General features: G+C 35.0%; 1 protein-coding gene across 1 annotated transcript in view; it reads left to right on the plus strand.

Annotated features, from left to right (window-relative positions):
* Positions 1 to 6,231: 6,231 nt before the first annotated feature.
* The window catches only part of LOC114922659 (vomeronasal type-2 receptor 26-like), a 21,752-nt gene continuing 16,060 nt past the window's right edge, over positions 6,232 to 11,923 (plus strand). The window contains exons 1-3 of the mRNA XM_029284406.1: positions 6,232 to 6,311; positions 7,146 to 7,410; positions 8,531 to 8,634. Of these exons, the coding sequence (XP_029140239.1) occupies positions 6,232 to 6,311; positions 7,146 to 7,410; positions 8,531 to 8,634 (449 nt within the window). The remainder of the gene's footprint in view (positions 6,312 to 7,145; positions 7,411 to 8,530; positions 8,635 to 11,923) is intronic.

Genomic DNA, 11,923 nt, shown 5'->3' on the forward strand with positions numbered 1-11,923 from the left:
TTGAAAGTTTCCTATCTTGCTGAAATGGCAAAGATTTCGGCTTTTTTGAAAAGCCACTCGAATGAACAATTTTTATCAATATGGAGAAGATGGGTTGTTTATATTCAGAAGAAACATGGTGTGGTAGAATATAATTTAGGTTTCTAGATTTTTTTTGTATTTTAATTGTGGAGTATAATGTGGTAGAATAGAATTTAGGTTTTTTTTAGATTTTTCTTTATTATGACTTTGTTTATTTATTTATTTATTTTTATTTTCTTGTGTATTAAGATATATTGCGGAGTTAGAGATATTAGTATATGTTTACTTTTATATGAATATTATCCTGGGATTTGGTTTGGGAAGTCAGGGGGGGTGGGGGGCTTATAATTTTTATTGTGTTTACTTATGTTTAATTGTTTTTTATTGTAAAACAATAAAACTTTTTTTGGAAATAAAATGTTTGGCAATACGTTCATTTTCACTGTAGCAATTTTTCCTAATATTGACAATTGCAGATTTTTCAATTTTTCCAAGTCCAATTTTATTTGATTCAATAGTTTTGTGTAATTATCTTCTTTTATTATTGAGCATCTTACTGTTAAATGTATACCCAGGTATTTAATCTTTTTCACTATCTGTAATTCTGTTTTTATTGACAATGGGGTTTTTTTTGGTTATCTGTAAGATTTTTAATTATTATTTTAATTTTTTTCTCTGTTTATTTTCAGTCCCGCCATTTCTCCATACTCTTCTATTTTTCCCAGTAATTTAGGAATCATTTCCAAAGGTTCTTCTAAGATAAATACCAAATCATCAGCAAATGCTTGTAGTTTATATGTTTCGCCTTTTATTTCCAGTCCTTTAATTTCTATATCTTGTCTAATATTTCTATTTAGAACTTCCAAAGTGAAAATGAATAACAATGGAGATAGTGGACATCCTTGCCTTGTACCTTTTCTTATCTCAAAGTTCTCAGTGTAATCTCCATTCACAATCACTTTCATTGTTTGTTTATTATATATTGTTTTTATCATATTTATAAAGTTCTGTCCAAAGTCCATTATTTGTAGTTGCTGAGTCATAAAGTGCCAGTAAATATTGTCAAATGCCTTTTGAGCATCTAAAAATATTAGTACCAATTGTTTCCCTGGATGTAATTCATAGTATTCTAATACGTCCATTATCACTCTTAAATTGTTTTTAATTTGTCTCTTTGGTAGAAAACCATTTTGGTCTGGATGTATAAATTCTATTAAGTATTTCTTCAATCTTTCTGCCATTATCGAAGTAAAAATTTTATAATCCACATTAAGCAACAATATCGGTCTGTAGTTTTTAATCTGTGTCAAACCTGAATCTTCTTTTGGTATTAAAGTAATGTTTGCTTCCATCCATATGGCTGGGAGTTTAGCCTCCAACAAAAGTCCATTACAAACATCTTTCAATGGTTCACTTAATATATCTTGTAAAGTTTTATATAACTCCACCGGTAATCCATCTGGACCCGTTGTTTTTCCGTTATTTTGCCTTCTTATGGCCTCTGATATTTCCATCATTGTAATTTTTCTCTCTAACATAGTCTTAAATGTCTCTGGAATTTTGGGAAGATTTTATTGAATCATTCTCTTTCTTAGAGTTTCTTCTTTATCATACAGTTTCTTGTAATATTCTTTAATTATTATTTTTTATTTCTTCATTTTTAAATTGTAGATAACTTTTTTCATCTACTAAGTTATGTATCATTTTTTTCTCTTTCTGTTTTTTAAGTTTGTAAGCTAACCACCTTCCTGGTTTATTTGCATTTTCGAAAAAAAAATTGTTTTGCTCTTTTTATCTGCTGTGCCAGTTTTTCTGAGTCCAACAAGTTTAGTTTATGTTTTATTAGTACCATTTCTCTTTTCAAAGTCTTTTTCTGTGGATTTTTTTGTAATTCTGATTCTAATTTCCCAAATTTTTCTTTTAATAGTGCATATTGCTGTGTGCTCTGTTTATTTTTCTTTGTCATATATGTTATAGCTATACCTCTAACATATGCTTTAGTTGTATCCCATACATTTTGTAGTGTTGTGTCATCTTTTTTATTTTCTCTAAAAAAGAACTCCATTTCCTATTTCACTAATTTTACCGGTTTTGGTAGCTGACTGGATGGGTGGAAGAAGCCAGAGCTCTGGCTACTCAGCCCGAATTCGCTTCACCCAGTGACCCAAAAAGGGTTGGAAAGTTGCCCTGGAGGGGCAATGAAGAAGGAGCTTGGATCAGGCAGTGGCCGATCAGATTGGACTGAAGAAATCCTCTGAAAGGACGGAGGAAAGGCTGCCAGGAGAGCCAAGGCAGCCCAAGTCATCTCCAGCTGGAAGGAAAGCGAGGAGCCATGTGGTGCTCCACCAAACAGCTGATTCTCAACAGCGTGCTGAAACTGGGTGAACAGCTTTTTCTTTCCTTCTCCTTATGGATTACAAGTCATTGACCCCCTGATGGGGAAAAGTTAAAGAACAAAGACCCCAGAAAGAGTGCGATCTAAAAGCAGTGAGCAACTATAAAAGGGGGGAATTTTCTTTTAAAATAACATTTAAAATTGAATTCAGATTTTTTCAAAGAAGGACTGACTGTCTAATTTACAGAGGTGAAAACTTTCTAGATATAATGTTAAGGATAAATAACTTATAAAGAACTTCAAAAAAAGAGCCTCGTAAAATTTTCTAAATCCAGGCATTGATAAATGAGTGTATGAAGACATCTAGTGGCGAAAGAAGAAATTATAGCATGATTAAACATTAAAAAAAATATCTAGAATTGTTCGACCTTGAAAAACATCTGGCATAAACAAAGTGCCTTGGTACGAGTCTACAATGGAAAAGATTTCTCAAAACTATATTTCTTGTCTCTGGATATAACTAAACAGGAATTATTTGAAGACAGTGAATGCTTCACAGTGAGACTCGACTGGAGGAGGTAGATTTGGCCTAAAATAGCTGGCTTACTTTGGACTTTATATCAAGACTGTTGATTGGAAAATGAGTATATCAAACATTTCCAAACTTATAAAGAAGACTTCTTCTGCACCCTCGGTTGGAATGCCCAGCCCAACAACCCAGGGATCTATTGAAACAATGTTGCAACATGAGAAAATAAGCACTACCCAAAATGAAATACAGGCCACACTAAAACTGATGCAAGAGTCAATGCAAAGAAACCATGAACAGACACAAAGCAATTTTGAGAAATTAAGTGAAGAATTTTTTGATATAAAAACACAATTTGAATTTCATCATCAGATTATTGTTAAAAATGAACAAAGAATTCAGAAAATGGAAGAGAAATCAGATGTTATGGGAAAAATGGAAATACTACTGCAAGAGAATGAAAAATTAGAAGGGACGGTTATGATTTTAGAAATGGACAAGGTGGAACATTATTTGAGATTTTAAAACATCCCTGAGGACAGAAAAGAAAATATAGCAGATGTGATCATTGAGCTTCTGGTGGAAGCCTTGAAAGCAGATAGAGCAGAGATGCAAATGGAGATAGATGAAATATTTTGAATGAATTCAAGCTACGCAAGCAAAATTAATTACCTAGAGAAGTACATGTGAGATTCATAAAAAAACAACAACAAGAGAAGAAGTACTAAGAAAAGTGAGAGATGAACCATTACAATACAAGAATAAAGAAATTGTGGTCTTAAAGTAGATACCTAAGAGAGTGAGAGATACTCGAAGACATTATCACTTTATAACTACAAAGCTGATTGCAAAAGGTATACATTTTAGATGGCTGATGCCAGAAAGCATTCTAATCAACTGGAATAATACAAGGTATCGGCTGGATTTAATCTGGAAAGCAGAAGACTTTGAAGTAAGACATAGAGCAGTTTTAGATGAAGGAGTGCAACAACAACAAGAGGAGACTAAGGAACAGAAGCAAATGTAAGAGACAATTCAAGATGAAAGTAGGTGAGATCTTATCTTCTCTCTACCCTAAGTACCTTCTTCCTGTGAAAGCTCTTTGAAGGATCTTCCCCCTGTGAGAAGAGAGGGAGGGGAATTTCTATCCCATCCTCTAAGAATGGCAGCATCTGACTACCCAGGGGAATCAAAGCTTTAAAAGAACAATTTCAATCTAATTGGATTCATATGTTTCTGAGATTTGGGGACCAAAAATTTTCCTATCTTTGCTGGAGGCTTTTGTTTCTATCTGCAAAAAAGAATTAGAAAAATTCGGGACTTTTTTTTCTTAAAAAAAAATCTTAAATGGTATCAGTGACATCTTCTGGTGAAGCTTGGCATGGAAATTTGTTATTTCCTAAAAAGAGACTTGGTTCAGAGCTCAGAACATAGATAAGACTTTTGAGACCTTGGCAATATCTGTGAGAGATTCAATTGTAAGAGAACAGCTGGGCAGTAAAATTGGCATTCTTGAACTGTGAATATAAACTTTTACTGACTATTGCTTAATATTCTTTCAGGTTGTGATAAAATGAGACCTAAAATAAAAGATCAAGATGCCAGCTTAGATGCACAAAGCCAAACTTTGACTACAACCAAAAAACCAACAATACAGAAGACAACAGAAGAAGTGGAATAATTAAATACTAAGACAGAAGACTCAATTGACCAACAAGTACAGCTGATGGAAAACCCAGACAAGGAAGCAACAACACTGAAAATGGAAATGACTTTCTATACAAATCAGAAGAAATATTTGAAGAAGAAAAGATTGAATTGAAGACAAATATATCAGAGCAAACATGGGGGACTGGAATAACAGGGCTACAATTAAATGAATACAAATGGGCTAGTCCTTCCAGAAAACTGGCAATCAAATGGTGTCCTTTAATTCAACTAACATATATAAGAATGAAGGGATATTTATTTGATGATTTAAAAGCACTGATATGGAAGCCTAGTTGGCAAAGGAAGAAAGCTAAAATAAGGTTTAAAAAATTGGGGTTTCGATTTATTAGAGGGGATTTTATATTGTCAATTAGAGGATTAAAGGGAGAGGTTGAGATAAGGGGAATTTTGGTTATTAGATTTAAAATAGCTGGAAACCAGTTGAAAATAAGGATTGGATTTGTCTAATATTAAAAAATTAGATCTAAAAGGGAAAAGAAAATTTATCATGAATACATTTGACTTATTGATTAACTCAGGCAATATATATAATGGTTTTGATTTATTAAAGGGGATGTTGTATTATTAAGTAGATGACTTAATATCGTGGGGATTATTTTTAAATAGATAAAAGTGTATTTTGACATCATAGTTTGTTATGAAGTCAGATAAGGGAAATCTTGGTTGTCCAAGGTCTGAAATTATGGATATTAAAGGTTAAATTGGAATATTGATGAGAAGTTAAGAATTATGTAAAAATTAATAACAAGATATGGATTGTTTATGAAGATTGAATGTAATTAAGATATGCATAAGCTAAAAATTTATTGCTAAATGTAATTATGAGGTCTTTATTGAGTTAATATAATTAGAAATGTACTAGTTTGAATACGAGATAGTAAATGTTAAGGGAAAAAGAGAAGAAATATCTGATGTTGTACTAAAGATTTGCACTAAAGATTTTGTTATTGAATTATTGATTAACCCAGTCACCACATTGCTTTTTAAATACTCAAATGTAAAATTGGAAAATTAATAAAATATTATTAAAAAAAGATGGCTTGGCTTTTGAATGTAGCAGGAATTCCTTCATCTTTGTCATGATTAATTTCAGCTCATCTCAAAAACTTTTCTGTCATTACATGATAAATTATTGATTCATTCCACCCTTATTATTTCGTTAAAAATGTGAAGGTTGCAATTTTCTCTCTCTCTTATAATTATCAAAAAGACTATTATTAACTTTGCTGTTCCTCAAAGATCTAACCGATAAATTATTATACTTGGAAAAATAAGGCGTAAATGCTGATGGACAATTAATTTTTTTAAAATTAAGAGACAAGTGAAATAATCTAAATTATGTCTCAGAACCATCTCTCTGTCAACATTCATTACAGAATGGAAGTCATGTGAGGAACAGATTCAATTCAAGGTCATCCAATTTTGGGGACTCTTAAGAATTTAATGGCAATAATAGAAAACTGGGATTATTATGATCCTATGGAAACTTCTCCTACTGCTATTGCCTTCTTCTACTACTAGGGCTTCCAAGAATCAACTAAAAAAATGCAGCATCCAAGACCCTATCCCGATTGATCACAAATATTTCCAGCCAGGTGACCTAATCATCGGTGGTATGACTTCTTTTGTCTTCATAACTAGAGATATGGGAAGCTTTGAGAAAGATCCCCATCATTCTCCTGTGGGTGAATCTCTGTAAGACATAACTTTTTTTCTATAGTTTATAGCTTATCTAGATAAAATTATTTAGTACCTCTCTTCCTTATACCATAATTGAGATTAAAAATATTTTTTCCCAGATAAAGTTTAAATGAAATTTTTTTTCACTAAAAAATATTTTCTTGTGCTCTTGTGTTCCTTAAATCATTTTTTTTTAAATTCAAACAAATCCTTCAATATTTCATGGCTCCTAGATTCTGTCAAGATAGGAATCTTTCCCATTCCCATTCCCAGCCCCAACCCCCACTCTCTTCCCTTGGAAGGGAATTGCAACATGAGTTTCTAAAATTGACTCTGTAGAACAGGGGTGTCAAACTGCCAGCCCGCAGGCTGGATGCAATGGCAAAACCGTCCCGATATGTTGTGCGACGTCACATGATGTCGCAATTTGACATGTCTGCTGTAGACGTTGTGGCATTGCATTGAACCAAAGAAATAACAATGTTACATCATGGATGCAGCATATTTTATATCAGTACATGCACACTTCTTCCAGGAGTAATATTCTTATGAACTAAAACATTTTTTTTCTGAGAAGGAGGGGAGGCCAGATAGGAGAACCACATACTCTCAATGTTTTTTTATGTGATTATTTCTCTCAAAAATAAATCCACAATGTTTATACTGAATAATAGTCTGTAAATCAGTTAAAATAAAATTGTGTATTATCTTCTAAATAATTTTTGATTGAACTTAATCTATTAATCAGTTGACAAGTTATTATTATTATTTTTGAAGACTTTCCCCCCCCATTGATTTAGTTTTTAAGTGCACAATTTCATTTGATACTGCATCTAATTTCCTTTGCAGAGTCCTGACTAAATATTATCAGCATATCTTGATAATGATATTTGCTGTGAAGAAGATCAATGAAGACCTCCAACTCTTACCTAATATCACCTTGGGTATCAGAATCTATGATAAGTATGCTGGCTATCATGCCAAAATGGAACTTTTCTCAAATCAGAACAGATTTGTTCCCAACTACATCTTGAACAAACTCATATCAGTTGTTGGGTCTATTGATCCTGGAATCTCTTTAGTAGATATTTTAGATACCTACAAAGTTGCACAGGTAAGATGGATTGGATTGGTCTTTTCAGACTATCGTGGATTGCAAAACCTAAAGGTATAGTTAACTTGGATACCAGGGTCACTAATTGAAACAGCATGTGACAATGTGACACAATCTCACCTGTATATTAAATAATTTATTAATAATACTGCTTTGAAGATGGGATTATCATGATGAAAATTAACAGAATATAGCTGTTAAGGAAGAAGGCTGTTGTGAGTTCTGAACAAGGAAAGAATACATACGGAAAAGTATTCAAATACTAAATCTTGATGAACAATATATTTCAGTAAAATGAAAAGGTATTCTTGAATTCAGAACAAATGTAAGGATTATAATAAGTGCAAAATTAGAACTCTTCTTACAGTGCAGCAGAAAAATCCTTGCTGCCACTAGTCTCATTAGATGTTTTGTCCCTTTTCCCTACTATCTCACCTTAACTTGAGAAGAACCTGAAGAGAATGTGACAGGATTCTCTTTAGTTATGCAGTGTCACAGCTAGCTAATTTAACATCCAAGAAGCACATAAGCAATTGTAGTTCATAAGAGTCTAAAATAGGTCAAAGCAAAAATAAATTTTAAATTTTGTTAGGAAGGTAGTTGGAAAATATATTTAAAACTTAGAGTTAAGTGATTAAGAGAGGATAGTTTCTTAATATATATATATTTCAATATACGTATATGAACTTTCTAAGAAATTTTGTATTTGCTGCTTCTTGTATTGTAGAGTGTACTATTTTCATTTCATTGTTATTGTGTTTTATTTCATTTTATCAAGCACTATGTTGCCCAGAGATCTTTAAACCTGAGGTAAGGTAAAGAACTCTAAGTAACTAAGAAAATACATAAATAAATATTAACCAAGAGGGATTCAGATGTCACCATTCTTATGGAAGCAAATTCAGGGGATGGCAATTCAAATAACCAAAGAAATGCAGATGTGAACACAAGGATAATCTACCCAATCATAATCTCATAAGTAGTTTGTGCACAGAAATTATGTGAAAACTTATGCTGATATATTTCAAAATTATTAATTTAGAGGGATACACATTTTCTTTTCTCAAACATATTTTTCTTCTCTATATTTTTCTGTTTATCTACCTTATATTTTCCATAGTTCCCAACTGCTTCTTCTCCAAATGAGAGCCCATTCTACTACCACATGGTTGCAGGTGAAGAACTTCATTACAGTGGGATTATTCAACTACTCTTGCATTTCAGGTGGACTTGGGTTGGAGTACTTACAAAAGGACTTGGAGGAAGAAAATTTGATCATCTAATCTTCTCAATGTTTTCTTTCCATGGCATCTGCATTGCCTTCGTGGAACAATTAAAATCAATTTATATTAACAATTTTATTGATATTTTGAAATGGCTTGTTGAAACCTTTCACCTTCTTGTTAAAAGCAAAGCAAATACTATAATACTTCATGATGAGAATCTTTTAAATGTAAGATGGTTGTTACGCCTACCTGAAATGGAAATAGTTTCTATAAAACCAAAAGGTAAGGTGTGGATTGTGGCTTCCCAAATGGGTCTTGCATCATTCTTTTATCAGAAAAGCTGGGATATCCAAGTCCTCCATGGTGCTCTGACCTTTGGAGCTTACTCAAATGAAGTTGGAGGATTCCAACATTTTCTCCAGACTAGAAACCATTTCTCCTCAAAAGAGGATGGTTTCATCAAAAATGTATGGGAGCAAGCATTCGGTTGTGTGTTTCCAAATCCATCTGAGAATGAGCAAATGGAGGATGTCTGTACAGGGAAGGAGAAATTGGAGAGCCTTTCTGGGGCCTTTTTTGAAATGAGGATGACCAGTCATAGTTACAGTATATACAATGCAGTGTATGCTGTGGCACATGCTTTACATTCTATGATGTTTGGCCAACAACACAGGCAAAAACTAAACAGCAGAAAACTTAGTCTCCAGGATTTCCAGCCATGGCAGGTAATTTGACGAATAATCAATTTTGTTGGAAAAGGGATATGAATTGAACTGACTTTCCAGTATCTCACAGCCTTCTGATCATAAAAAGTAGTCAGAATTAGAACCTGCCTGGGACATTTTTTGAAATGAAGATGAGCAGTCATAGTTACAGTATATACAATACAATATATGCTGTGACTCATGCTTTGCATGCCATGAAGTTGGGCCAACAATATAGGAGAAGCATGAATGGCAAAAACACTAAGTCTTCATGGCAAGTAATTCTATGAATAATCAAATATATTAGAAATACAATTTGAATTGCACTGCCAATCCAGTATTTCACAACCTTCAGATCACAAACAGTAGTGAAATGTAGATAGAAAGTTAGTATAGATAGTTCTCAACTTCCATAAGGATGGAAAATTATTAATGTCTTCTAGTTTCTTTATCTCCCCCCCTATTTTAGTAGTTTCAATGTACTTTCTTTTTGCTTTGAATTACCCATCAGATTTATTTTCTAGCTCTAAACTGCCGATATATGGTTTGCTTATTCCTCTCCTCAACACACACTCATGTACAGAAACTATTTCCCATAATAAGTTTTATTTCTGTTAAAACACACAAGAAAGGCTTGCTCAAGTTGATTATCCCTATTGAGAAAGTCACTAAGAAGCATTTCAGTCAATAGAGGTATGGGCCCAAAATAGTAAATACATTGGGAAACTTGTAATCATTGTAAGAGCTGGAAGAAGTAGACATTTATATTTGATCATTCAAGATAAAAATCCCTTTGGGCCACATGGCATTGCCTTTGTGCTAGGTAGAAAACAATATTTTGAAAAGTAAGTCAAAGCTTGCCTCCTTGTTTCTACAACTGGTTAATTTTACAAGTTACTTTAGATATTAAAATGATCTGATATTCTCTGATCAGTTTTTCTTTTTGCCAACAGTGACGAAGCATCTTAAAGTGCTTATGAAAAATAATGCAACCTTTATTATATTTATTTGATATTTTCACAGTAAGAATATTTTGGGGATATTAAAATATTTATGGATTTCTTGGACTTGATTCTTTTAATTATTGAAACTTAGTAGATTATAATAGAGTGATTTTGGATAAAATCATGCTTAATGTAAATACAAGAACCTCAGAATAGGTACACTCTGAAGCTTCCAGTTCCGGATCGCAGTGCCAGCGGTGCCTCCTTCCCTCCCTCCCTTCCATTGTCCCTCCCTCCCTCCCTCCCTTTCTTTCCTTCCTCCTCTCTTTGTCCTTTCCTTCCCTCCCTCCCTCCCATTGTCCAGCGCTACGGGACCGGGGAGGGCATAAAAGAGCCTGGAGGAGGCAATTGGAGTTTGGCCATCGCTGCTGCCACCACCGCTGCGTGACAGCGGCTGCTGCAGTTCCTGCCTGCTGCTTCTCCTTGGCTGCTTCCTCTGAAAAGGAACGGCGGTCAGGCTCGTTGCAGCCGGGAGCCCAGCACAGCCACTGTTTTTCTGCAGGGGGAGGAGAGAGCAGGCAGCGGAGGAGTGTACGGGGGCGGGGAAAGAGCCGTGGCTGCCGGACTCTCTCTGGTGTGTTGCGTGCGGCTGCAGCCGTAGAAAAGCAGCGATTGGGGAAGCGGCTTGTTCATTGCTGCAGCCAGCCCTGAGGAAGAGCCAGCACAACCCGCAGGCGAATCCCCCTGGCTGCATTCTTTATGGCCAAAAGAAGGGCTTTGATCCCACTTCCCCTTCACTCCAGCCGGGTCCGTGAATGCCAGATCTAACCCCAAAGCAGTTCAAAAGGCCACAGGCTGGTTGGGAGTTTTGGGGTGGAGACATGTGAGCTTTCCTCCGTCTTCTTGAATCTGGCATTCACGGACCCGGCTGGAGCAAAGGGGAAGCAGGATCAAAGCCCTTCTTTCGGCCATAAAGAATGAAGCCAGGTGGATTCGCCTGCAGGTTATGCCAGCTCTTCTTCGGGGCTGGCTGTAGCAATGAATGAGCCGCTTCCCCGCTCGCTGCTTTTCTCCAGCAGAATGGAACTATGCGCTTTGATCCTGGGCTCTCAGTAGGACCAAGGCAAGGGCAGTTTCAGCTGACTTTGCCACAAGCCTGTGTGGTGCTGCTGTGCTTCACCTCATCCACTTTTTCATTTTTTCTTTCCATTTTTTTTTACATTTTTTTTACATTTTGTTTTTACATTTTTTTCCAACCCGTCCTACACATACCACCAGCAAGGTGCTCATGTACCACTGGTGGTATGCGTACCATCGGTTGAAAAGCCTGAGCTAATGAACTCCAGAGTGAAAGCCAAAGATGTTACCCCAAAACTACAAATTGAACTCCAGACTCCAACTGATCAACTTACAAGCCAAAAAGCAACAGAAGAGGAACAAAATAATAATAATAATAGTAAAGTTGGAAGGGACCTTAAAGGTCATCTAGTCCAACCCCCTGCTCAGGCAGGAAACCCTATACCATTTCGGACAAATGGCTGTCCAGTCTCTTCTTAAAAACTTCCAGTGTTGGAGCATTCACCGCTTCTGGAGGCAGGTTGTTCCACTGGTTAATTGTTCTCACTGTCAGGAAGTTTCT

Source organism: Protobothrops mucrosquamatus, unplaced genomic scaffold, assembly GCF_001527695.2.
Source record: "Protobothrops mucrosquamatus isolate PMUCROS unplaced genomic scaffold, P.Mucros_1.0 scaffold572, whole genome shotgun sequence".
Classification (NCBI taxonomy): domain Eukaryota; kingdom Metazoa; phylum Chordata; class Lepidosauria; order Squamata; family Viperidae; genus Protobothrops; species Protobothrops mucrosquamatus.